General features: G+C 32.5%; 1 protein-coding gene across 4 annotated transcripts; it reads left to right on the top strand.

Moving 5' to 3' along the window:
- The first annotated feature begins 326 nt into the window (after positions 1–326).
- LOC106062016 (uncharacterized) lies at positions 327–12,202 on the top strand. 4 transcript variants are annotated; one of them, XM_056010465.1, is made up of 10 exons: positions 327–688; positions 2,488–2,787; positions 4,098–4,216; positions 4,917–5,139; positions 6,233–6,415; positions 7,591–7,662; positions 8,676–8,800; positions 9,057–9,255; positions 10,358–10,489; positions 11,807–12,202. In XM_056010465.1, the coding sequence occupies exons 1-10, from the start codon at positions 637–639 to the stop codon at positions 12,034–12,036; spliced, it is 1,635 nt and encodes a 544-aa protein (XP_055866440.1). In that variant the 5' UTR covers positions 327–636; the 3' UTR covers positions 12,037–12,202. The 4 variants fall into 4 exon arrangements, with proteins under 4 accessions (XP_055866440.1, XP_055866439.1, XP_055866438.1 ...); XM_056010464.1 differs by having other exon boundaries at positions 2,479–2,787; XM_056010463.1 differs by having other exon boundaries at positions 2,473–2,787.
- The last annotated feature ends 264 nt before the right edge of the window (positions 12,203–12,466 follow it).

Raw genomic sequence — 12,466 nt, 5'->3', positions numbered from 1 at the left:
TAAAAAAAAAAAATGAGACCACAGAAGTGTGGATCGGACACACTAGTAGTTATGCCCATGACTGACCAGCTTACAATGCTCTGTGTGGATTGCTCTAGTGTTGTTTCCTCTGTTGTTCTTTCGTCTCTTGTTTATTACCCATAAGCCTTTCTCGTCTTTTAAATATTTTTTGAAGCATGATCATAATTGAAGAGAAAAGCTTTACAAATAGGAAGTAAAAAAAAAGAACTTTTTAACATATACTTTAAACAGTTGAGTCACTTCTTAAGTGGGAAAAAATGAAATGTTAATGTTTTATCATATTATTTACCTAAAGGACATCATTCCTTAAGCTAACTACTTATGGAAAAAAATATTGTTTCCTGATTCTTTGATATTTACTATTATAAGCACAGAAGAAAAATATAGAACTATACCTCTATCTATACTCGTGTTTTATTGTTTCACTTCCCTCACAAACATAAGATGTACTTGGAGATTAGAAATATGGCGAAGTGAATTTCTTTTTAATGTAAAAAAAAATATATTCGTTACGAAATGTAATACATTTGGTTATTCTTTACAAAATGTAGGAATAGGACAATTATCTGTAATATACATTTCAAAGGAGATCAAATGTGAATATAATGCCTGATTATGCTTTTATCAAGTATAGCATTTGTGTACATTCAAATAGGTCTTACTTTAGGTACGTATACATTATTTATGCTACTAAAATCTAGTGTTCTTTTGTTCATTAACTCAAGAGCTGATGATGCTAAATAACAATGCATGACAATGAATTTAAGATAGTGATAAGGGACCTAGAATTTGTACTGCTTGATAGAGTATAAAAAACAAAATATGCTTTTTTTTTTGTCGTCAGACATTGTATACTTTATTACGCTTAAAAAAAATAGCATGTAATATTTATCTACCTATAACTAATCTGACTGACCAATTGATTATGCATGCGATGACTCATAATCAAAAGATCAGTATCGTAGACCGACATACTATTGTACTTTACCATACAGCTCTATAATAATAATAATAATAATAATAATAATAATCTTGATTATCCGTAAGGAAATTTGTCTTACAATTTGTGCATTACACCAAACAAAAAACATTATAACTATAAGAAACCAAAGTGTACATTCACACCAGACTCACTCATAATTTACATGTGACAAAGTTAATACCAGATTGTTCTTATTTAATGATTTGATTGCCAGGGGAACAAAAGAGTGTTTGTGTCTGTTTGTCTTTGCTATCGGTGTCTTGTATCTCTTTTGTGATGGTAAAATCACAAAATCCTGACACAAAGGGTGATTCTTTATTTCGAGGATCTTGTTAGCTTTTTTTGTAGATGTTTGTCTCAAACAACTGTTCTATGTCTTCACATGTCCTAATGACCAACTGATCTCCAAGCATGATAGTATTTCATGAAATCGTGTTTTTTTAAATCCATGGTCATCTAGAATTTCTAGATAACTGCATAGAGTCTAGTATTCAAATTCTAGTGTTGAAACGTATTTGGGAGCAACATGTTGGAAGTGGTTTCACTATGTAAAAGAATCTCATTAGTGAATCTCACAATGAGAAATGGCAACAGCAACAATAAGGCCTACATTACTATGTTTAACATTTTAACATCCTAAATATTTATTTTTGATTTCACAATTTTTTAAAAAATTCTTCACTTGTTACCTAAGAAGTTATAGACGTTTACCATCACCTTCACCTATCCCTTAAGTCTGTTGGACCGTTGGGGCAGCATACAAGATCTGTTTACCGTCTTTCTCCATTACTCTCTGTCTTTAGCACTGGATAGAATTTCCTTCAACGTCAGGCATGTCCAACTTTCTCTGTCTGCCTCTTCTTTATTTTTTCTGGTATTGTTCTCTGAAGGAATGTCTTTATGAGCCATGAGGAGATAATGATATGGCCATAGAGTTTTTTGCAGTGACGGAGCTAGGTAATTGTCATCATTTGGGAAACCCGGGGGGCTTGACCTCCTTGAGGAGTCCTTGCATTTTGAGTAATTTTTTTATGTAAAAAAAAATTCGAATACTCAATCAGAGCCCCCCCCCCTCAAGTAGGGATTTTCAAATTCTTCCCCTTCCCCACCCGAGCTACGGCTGCCTGGTCGTGCGGTTTGCGCGCTAGACTATCGTTCGGACTTATCGATGGTCCAGGGTTCAAACCCTGCCCGCTCCCATCCCCCGTCGTCCTGCGGGAGGTTTGGACTAGGAAGTAATTATCTTCAACTCTGAAGGAACATCCGAATTAAGTAAAACATTTTACTGCTCTTGTTTTTTTGGTAGTAGACGTTGCTTTAAAAAAAAGTACATTTGTACATCATGAACGTATTAACATGAGCTAGAATCGTGTGTTTTAACAAACAATTTATCTGGCGAAGTTGACAACTTAAAAGCTATTCCTGTTAATGCCTTTAGATCTTGATCTGCTATTTATCATTGCTCTAAGTTTCAGCTTTTTCAGACTGTGGGCCCGCCGAAGAAGGCAAGCAGTACCAGTTGTCTTATAGGTGGACTGCTACGAGCAACGCCACTAAGCTGACAGTACGAAGGAACGGTCACATGATAGGCGGCTGTGACACTGGTCATTGTTCCAGCTACTACATACGATTTAACATCTCGATAGGCAAAGCGACTGAACAAGAGTTCGTCATACATGTAACGATAGAAAACATCACTCGAGAAGACGCGAGTAACTGGACAATTAGTTACATAGGAAACCATGACAGCAAACATTTATCTTATTGTTATCTTCCTACATTCTGTAAGTGTATATTTGTAATAGTTAGGATAGGTATGTAAGTGCAAATATGAAAGTGCAAATAAGTAAAAGCACATATGCATGTGTAGGCCTATAACATAACACAGACTAATAACGCAAAATACCTAGGTGTTTTAATAAATGAAAAGCTATCAGGGAATCCCCATATTGATGAAACCATAAACAAAGTATTAGGGTTTATTAAAAGAAATTTCTACAAATCAAATAAGAACATAAAACTAAAATGTTTTGTTAGTTAGTCCAATAATAGACACAAAATAGAGCAGTGAGATTCATAACAAACGAACATTTGCTTAGAGTAACACCCTTAGTAAAATCACTAAATTTAGAAAGCCTTCAGGAGAGAAGACTTAAAAGTAAAGTAGCAATTATACATGAAACATTGAACCATAATCTTCAAATACAAAAACTAAATCTAATAAAATACTCAGAAAGACACAAACATAAAGGCACATTCCTCGTTCCATATGCTAATGTGTGGAAATGCTCCTTCTTCCGTAGCGTTATTAGAGCATGGAATGGTTTGCCTGAGTCAGTCAGGAAAACCAATGACTTGGCAGAACTTAAGTTATAGATAAACATGCATGACTAGATTGACCTAGGAAAACGCATAGGACATAATTATCTTCTTGTTTGAAGTAGCGTCTATATTTCATATTAAGAAAACTATAACTTAGTATATGTAAGTATGTTTATATAAAAGTATATGTATGCATGTTTATGTGTTACATGAAGTGGTAATGGATATAAGCACCCCACTACCTATAAAATACTTCCAATGGCATGCGTCTAAAATAGCCTCTGAAAACCAGTCCAACTCCTGGCCTTCACGTGTGACTCAGATATTGGGTCCTACCAAATTTTTATTACTGACAGTAGAAGGGGCAGAGGTGAGAAAAAGGCACCTAAACCAGTAAGCTTCGGGCAGAAAGAGCTCGTTAGCCTTGACTGGCTACCCAGGAGAAGGAAAACACTGTATCCAAATCTTCGCTGCCTAGCGGCTATAACCAAACATGGGAAAGGCTTTGGAAGTAATGCTGAAGAAAAATCAGGGTTTGGTGACCTTAAGGCAGCTTGCAGCACACATAACTACACTCTGTCAGAAACTGCGACTCCGCTGATTCTAGACTGGATGAGTAGAAGTGGTCGAAAATCTATTGAAAAAATCTAAATAAGATACAGAACGAATTAATGTAACAGTTGTAAAAAATAGTTACGTTATTTATTATTAATTTAAATGTTGAACTGAACACAGTTTTTAAGATTAAGAAACTTATTTTAATTATTCTTAGTCAGACCAAACAATGTCACGTGTCATACAGTAGAAGATATGATTGGCTTGAAGATCAAATGTACTACAGTGAAAGTCTACCCTGCTGCGAAATGTTTATTCTTAGTATATATCAAAGGTGTAAGTCACTTCTTTAGTTTTATTTTAGACCTATATTATGATCAATAGAGCAGGATCAACTGTTTCATAATGGAATGTAAATGGTACCGGTAATAAAGATGCGTTACTTTATAGGCTATATATATATATATATATATATATATATATATATATATATATATATATATATATATATATATATATATATATATGGGGAAAGCAAAGGCAGGCAGGTGGTCGTTGTGCTGGCCACGTGACACCCGTCGCCCATATAAAGGCCTTTACTTTACTCATTTAATATCAGATACCCATCAGAGTTGGAAGGACTAAAAATCACAAAAATCAATAAATATATATTTCGTTACCAACTTTAAACATAATGCGAAGGGCGTCTACATGATCAGATTTTCGTATTCTGATGATTGCCCTATGCTATTCTCATAATATTCATGTCAGCTGAAACTAAAATTTATGGTTGATCTCTTTAGCTGTGAATGTTTGTGTATTCCAAATCAAGCTCTACAGTGTATACCTTGGACTGTGGTCACGACGGTCCTGGTTTTCTACCCTTACAACGGTCTCTTCCTGTTATTTTCTGAAGAAAGCTAGAATTTTACAATCTTCGTTTCTGAAAATACACCACAGACACAGACATTACACTGCATTGAACGATATAGATAAAACACTTTAATCTCTGCATTTTCCCCTACATTTTGAACAGAAAAAAATAGACCACACCAACAAAATTGTTTACGAACATACTCCTATGAAATCAACGGAACTCCCAGACGGACAATATTTTAGTTCAAGTTGCACATGTACGTTACCACAGTTACACATGGAACCTGGAGAGTATCTTATAAATGTTACAGTAGCACCGGTGATAATCAAGTCAGGAGAGGAAGAGAAATACGGATTAACTTCACCTACCAATTTTTATATAGGCAAGTAAACATTAAATAATAATTAAGTGACTAATGGAATTATTATAACATTACATAAACTGATACAAGAAAGAGTTGTGATATTACTTGCTTAAAGGCTAAACTAATTTTATGATAATACTATTTAGAGTGGGGTCGCGGTGGTTAAGTGTTTAAGCGATTGGCTTCCGAACCTGGGGTCCTGAATTCGAAGTCCAGTGAAGACTGTGATTTTGAAATTCGGAATTTTTAGGGTGCCCCTGAGTCCACCCAACTCTAATGGGTACCTGACTTTAGTTGGGAAAAGTAAAGGCGGTTGGTCGTTGTGCTAGCCACATGACACCCTGCTCGTTAACATGTGACTAAAGAAAAAGATGACCTTAACATCATCTGCCCTATAGAACGCATGGTCTGAAAGGGAACTTTACTTTTACTTACTATCTAGATTAATGTTACAATACCATTTGAATAATATGCATATGTCGCATTCATTAAAAAAATATCTGTTCTACAAAAATACTTAATGTGTTTTATGGTGGTAGAAGATGCCATCTGCATTTTTTTCAGAAAGATTTATTTTATAAACACTACTATTTTTAACATTTACTAAAAGTACAACGCAATTATAACGTAATAACTTACTTTTAAAAATTATCCAAATAACTGTAGGCAGATTATCTAAATTTCTTTCGTCAACATTGTTATCACTTAAAAAAATATTGCTAAACATCTGGATCTAGTCAATCTATGATACTTCAAAGTCACTATAAAGGATATAAACGTAGGCTATAATGAACTTTGTATACATTTGATATAAGTACATATTTTTCGCTAAGGGAGGTCGTAACCTATAGAAATTATATAAAAATGATGTGTGTTTTTTTAAATAATTTTTTAAAGTTAAATTTAATTATAATATAGATCTACAATTGTAATGACCTTTTTCATTTCTAATCAAATGCAAAATCTTTATTTCTCGGAGATCACATAAAAAAGTAGTAGATGTTTCCTAGTTATATAAAAATGTGAAAATCCAATGTTAAGAGCTACATTAATATATAGACCAGTGTAGGCCTAAAGCCCCCCCATTAACAAAATTTTTTTTGTTCGACAGATAGCTCCGAAGTAAAACTAGAAAACTGTCCAAAAATAGTTGAATTAAACACAACCATCACGTGCTCATGTGTAATAGTTGGAAAGAGAAAAACGTCAAACGCGATCCGATGGTACAGTCAAGATGGACGTCTTCTTCATAACGGAAGCTCAATCACATTAACAGGCAGTCAATCGTTAACAGGTAGTTCTAGTATTTTCTATTTACATACGATAATGTAAATTTATAGATCATATCTAATTTCAAACATTGTCTTGAAATCTGAAAAAAAAAAGATTTATGTGAAACAATATTAAGTTTGTAAAGGTACTTTAATTTTAATAAAAAAGTAATATGAGTTATCTAATAAAAACAGAATGCATTTTTAATTTCACTTCTTACATTGTATATTTATTACTGGTTTAACTGAACGTTACTTATGGCGTAGACAGCTCCATTAACTCATTGCTACAGTTTGGGCTTCCGGAGTTTAACAGCAGCATTTTCTTTTGGTGTTTACTCTATGCAAAGCAGTTAATATCCAAATAGTCAACATCCATGTAATTAATATCCAAATAATTCATGTCCAAATAAGAATTGCTGAAATAAATCTTTGATATCTAAATAGATTATGTCCAAAAAATTAATGTCCAAGATGTTAAATATCTTTAAAGTTGATATCCAAATAGTTAAAGTTAAAAAAGTATATGTCTGAATAGACAACGCTTATAGCAAATATACAAAAAGTTAATATCTAAATAGTTTATGTCCAACTAGTTAATAAACAAACAACTACTATCTAAATTGTTGATTTCCAAATAGTTATTGTCCAAAAAGTTAATGTCCAAAAGGTTGATGTCCATATAGTTAATATCCAAAAGTAAAAAGCAAGTGTCCAAATAATTAATAGCCAAATTGTTGAAATGCAAATAGTTAAGGATGAAATACTGTAGTACCTAGGTTAATGCTGTTGAATACGTTTAATTAGCGTAAAAAATGATTAAAATATTAACAATATTATTTGTATTAAATATGAAACTTTACTTCTTACGCCATTGACCTGCGTTTTTCTTAGTAGAAACAGCTTGGAGAACGAATTTCTAAAACTAAGAAAGCGTGAAAACATCAGACCTCCTAGAATCCTAGAACTAGTTAACTAAAATCATAGAGGAGGAGGGTGCAAATGTAAATTTTGGGTCTTGGGTGACATTACAATAATTTGAGAAGCATTGATTTAATGTCATAATTAATATTTTATTTAGATATAAAATATAATATTTAGATTTATGAAATATGTTATTTAGATATAAAAATATGAATACATAAGATGGTACACTAATTAGTATTTAACTATATTCTTTAATCTGATTCATTCTCAGAATACAAATGCGAGGGTGATATCTATCTTACGTCAAAGAATCCTTCAGTTTTATATAGTCCAGTGGTGCTAGGTGAGCTCTTTTTATAGATCTAGTCCAGTTATCCTAGATCCAGACCTATAATGTATAGATCTCAAATTATAATTAATTAAAATAATAATACCATGGCATCCACTGTCACGAAACTTCCATCTATAAGTCTAGATCTAGATGCAAGATCTTTATTTCTCTGAGAATGGATTCTAGACTTTAGAGACACTAGAGTAGACTAGATCTAGATCTATCTTTTATCTATATAGGTCTACTTCTTAAAGACTTAATATAAGATCTATTTTACGTAGTCCATACTATAGACTATAGATAGAATCAAGAATGTGTAGCTCTAGATTAAGATAATACCGGTAAATATAATATTAATAAACATATACGGATTTGATCTATAAAAAAAATCTAGATTCTAGAGTAATAAGAATCTAGATCTATATGTGCTTAGAATACTTTTTTTTTAAAATCTAGATTTAGATCTTCTATCTATATTTACTATCTAGACTCCATAGGCAGTACCTATTTGAGTCCCTGACCCTAGGCCTATATGAGATCTAGGTATACAAATAAATCAATATCTATGAACAATTGTGCCATATGACTATTATGAAAATGATCTAGGCCCTAGGCTGCAGATTCCACTGTATTTAGTAGGGTGGGGGAGGAAGGGGGAGAATTTGAAAATCCCCTAGGCCCCAACTTAACAAATGAATGAGTTTATTTAACTTAAGTATTTAATATTACACCCATTGCATAGGCTCTTTAAGAGGTCAAGCCCTGCAGTCCCCCTTATGATGGCAAAGTCCTAGCTACACCACTGTTGCTAACAATATAAAATCTATAGAGTTCAGTTGTAAGCTAAACTGTAAATATATATACGAGTATTTTAGATTGTTGTTTACTTTTGGCAAACAGAGTAATATAGATGAAGATTTAAAACCACAAACTGTAAATAAATCTTTAAAAAAGTAGACAAAAAGATCTAGAAATATATTATTTCAAAGCAAACAAGGAAATGATAAACACATCTTTCAAAACAGATACAAAGAAAAATATCAACTGCAGCATTGAAGAAACAAATGAAAACTTGCAAGTAATTTGTTCAACACATGAAATATGTTCAAGAGTTGCATGCATTTTTAATGTTACTTACAGCAGGACTGATGTAAGTCATTACATTTATAATTGTCATAATGAAAGAACAATTTTTTTTATATAGGAAATGACTTTATATATCTAAATATTCAAGTTAAATATACATGCTTTGAGTTTCTAATTTAAAACATGATGTTTTTTGTTAATACACAATGGACTTTATCATTGTAAACATATTTTATCTGCTGTGAACTTTGTAATCATAATAAAAACAATTTTTATTACTTGTAAAAGTTCTCATAATAAACTTTGTTTTTTTATTCTAGACTGGTTTAGAGAAATCAAGTTATGTGACGTTTAATCTTGAGGAACACTGCAATTGTTGCACTTGTACATTATATCTCAAAAGATCACACTTTGACAGTGCTGGAGTGTACAACATCAAAATAACATTCTCTCTTAACACATCAGATATCAGTCAACACATTGTATATGAAGCCAACAGTTTTCTACAATTTTTAAAAGGTACTTGTTTGTGTCTTTAACAAAATCTTATATTACCTCATAAATTACAAATGCTACTTCATAAGAGAGAAAATAAACTACTACTGAGAAATTCAATGAGATTATAGTTCAAGATTAAACTACAATTTTAATACCACCTGACGTTTGAAGTATGCTAAATTATTTAATTAATTTTTAATGACAATTGTCTAAGATTAAATAAACTTGTGTTAAAGCTAGACAATGTTAGAACCATTGAGACAAAGTGTTCTGAGATTGAAATTTACTGGAGATCAAATTGTATCGATAAGACACATTTAGGTAGAAGACGCATTCTCTTTTCTGTAAATCTAAAAGAACTTGTGTTTGGACAGCATTTATGGGAAAAAAAAACAAAGTCTAAGACTCTGTATTCATTACTGTACAAAATAAAATGTCCATGGTGTAAACTCACATCCTCACAGAACGGTTTGTCTATTATTACAATAAAGAAACAAAAATAATTTTAAAAAGTCTCTGACATCAAATGTGAGTGAATTAAGAATGAAAATGTCTATTTCTTGATTCTTCTACTAAAAACTTGGCTTAGCTTGCTACCTCATAACCTTACATTACCTCAAACTTTCTGGTTAATGCACAATTGTGGGAAATACTTTAAAGTTTATGATTCATTTGTTTAAATAAGAAATTGTTTTAACTAATTGACTTGGACTAACAAACATATTCAATTATTTATCTTGCCTTATATTCGTAAAATTATTTTTTTTAGATGTATGAATTATTATTTTTAAATGTCTGAATTAGTGTTCTGAATTTTGATAGCTTTGAATTTCTATTCTTGGATTTGTTTTGTTTAGTTCTTTTAAGTTTAGTTTAGTTTATTTTAAGTCCAGTTGTATTATACAATGACAGGAAACTGCAAGGGTCAATTATTACAACAGAAATAAAAACAATTAAAATGCACTCAATAAAAACAATTATTCAATGTGACAACTTCTGTTGTACACAGTATATACTTTGTACTAGACACTGGCTCAATAAAACATGCCTTGTCTGCTAAATGCTTAAGTCCTGAGAAATTGAATTGTAAACTAGAAACTCTTTGTTATTCTTATCATTGCAGTGGATGACAGCCATAGAAGAGACAAGACAAGTGCACGATTCTTTCAGATAGTATCTATTTCTTCAGTGGCAGCAGTTCTATATTTGATGATGTCCTCAGCTCTTATTTATATAGCAGTTCTTAAGAAAAGAAGTGAGTAGCTTACAAAGCTTATATCAAATCACTTTTTCTGTCTGGTACAAAATTTGAACAAGTTATTTCTCTATTTCTTTGATACCAAAGAGGAGGCCCCCCCCCCCCCCCCTCACTTAGTGAATACTGTAACTCTCGTCTCACCGTGGAACATATCCTCATTGATTGCCTCAGATACCAGGATATAAGGTGGAAATTTTTTTTTAGAGCGCACAACTTAAAAACATTGTTCAATAATGTCAACCCTGGGCTTTGTCAGGGAGGTGGGGTTGTCTGCAAAGATTTGATTTGTGAAATTGTGACATATAATATTTACAAAAGATTTTTATTAAATTTTTACTACCTTTACTATTTTAACTGTGAATAGACCTTGTTTTTAATAACTTAACTAAATAAAATTTAGATCTTTTGGTATGAAGGGAGAGTAACCCTTGAGGGATTATGGGCACAACATGGTCTAAAGTGTGCCGATGTGCTAAAAATCCCAAAACTCAAACCCAACCCAAAAAGGGAAATCAGTCCTTTAGTATTAATTATGAAAGATGCGCTTTACAAAAGCAATAAAAAAAAGTTCAGGGCTTAACACTCATAGTAAATTATCCTTTCAGACCTTACGATCTATAAAACAGGTCATCTGTTTCTGTGGTTTATGGTTAAAAGGGCTATCACAATGACCAATGGCCTTTAGTTTTCCCAAAGTAAAGATCCGAAAATTAAAATACCAGTCTTTACCAGGATTCAAACCTGAAACTGCTCAGTTTGGAAGCCAAGTGCTTTTCGGCTTGGACTGAAAGGGAAACTTATCATGGTCTGGGGTGCAGTCATAGTTGAAAAAAGAAATGTGGAAATATAGTCATTTCTTATTCCTAACATTATTGATGCTGATCAAAGCAATGACCAGTAGCTAAAAAAATATATTAGAAAATAACCAGATCCCACAAACAGAAAAGTCAATATAGTTATATTTGGACTAGGCATCAAGAAAAAATATAACATTTATTTTGATTTTGACTTACATAAACCCTTTTTTTTCAACATTATAAATATCAGGTCAATGAAGTTGGGACACTTTTTTGATGTGTAGAGAGAGGGGAGGTATCTTTCATTTATGTACCTCTCAGGATGGCTAGCTGGTGGTGTAGTATGCACTCTGGACTGTCATCTTGATAATCCTGGGTCCTAATTTTGCCCACCACTTCCTTGGTCATCGTTATGGAAGTTTAAATTAGGATGTAATAAACTAAAACTTCGTTTAATTAAATTATTTGATAATTTTTCTATGCTTATGTATGATCATTTTTTTTATTATTCTTTAAGAGAAACAGAAGAAAATAGTTAGTCGTAAATCAGTGAAAAATGTGAAGACCTATGAGAACAGATTGTCCATACAGTCAGACCATAACTATGAATGTATACAACCAGAAGATCACTATGACAGATGTGTTGACTTGGTGCAGGATGATGAGGACAGACAGCAGGATCAGCCCATGCAAGACATAGTTGATACAGAATACATCACCCCCATAGAAACAGAACATATGACATAATCCAACATAAAGAGTGTTTGCACGGCAAACTCTACACTGAAATGATTAAAAGCTTAACTACTTTCTTACTTTTATCCTAGAAAGAAAATACAATCTTCACCAATTGAAGAAAAACATTGTACGTTCCCTTGGCAATGAAGTAATTACTATTAAAATAATTAAAGTTTGTTTTTGTTATAGTTACTGTGTTGAAATGTTAGATTGTGTTAAATGTGGCATGAGTAGGTTTGGTCAATAAAGGTGCTTCTTCTCTCAGCCTTTTGTTGGCTCTGAGTTATTTTATGCTGACCACTCTCCTTGCTCCGTAACTCCGATAAGGAGGAGCGATCGAGAGCTAGTGTTTCCCAGCCGTATATATGTCAATATCACACTCCTTGAGAGAGCAGTTAAAGATGTCTTCGTAGAGTTTTTGTTGATCCCCTTAGAACAC

Source organism: Biomphalaria glabrata, chromosome 14, assembly GCF_947242115.1.
Source record: "Biomphalaria glabrata chromosome 14, xgBioGlab47.1, whole genome shotgun sequence".
Taxonomy (NCBI): domain Eukaryota; kingdom Metazoa; phylum Mollusca; class Gastropoda; family Planorbidae; genus Biomphalaria; species Biomphalaria glabrata.
This window is presented reverse-complemented; position numbering and strand designations above follow the sequence as displayed.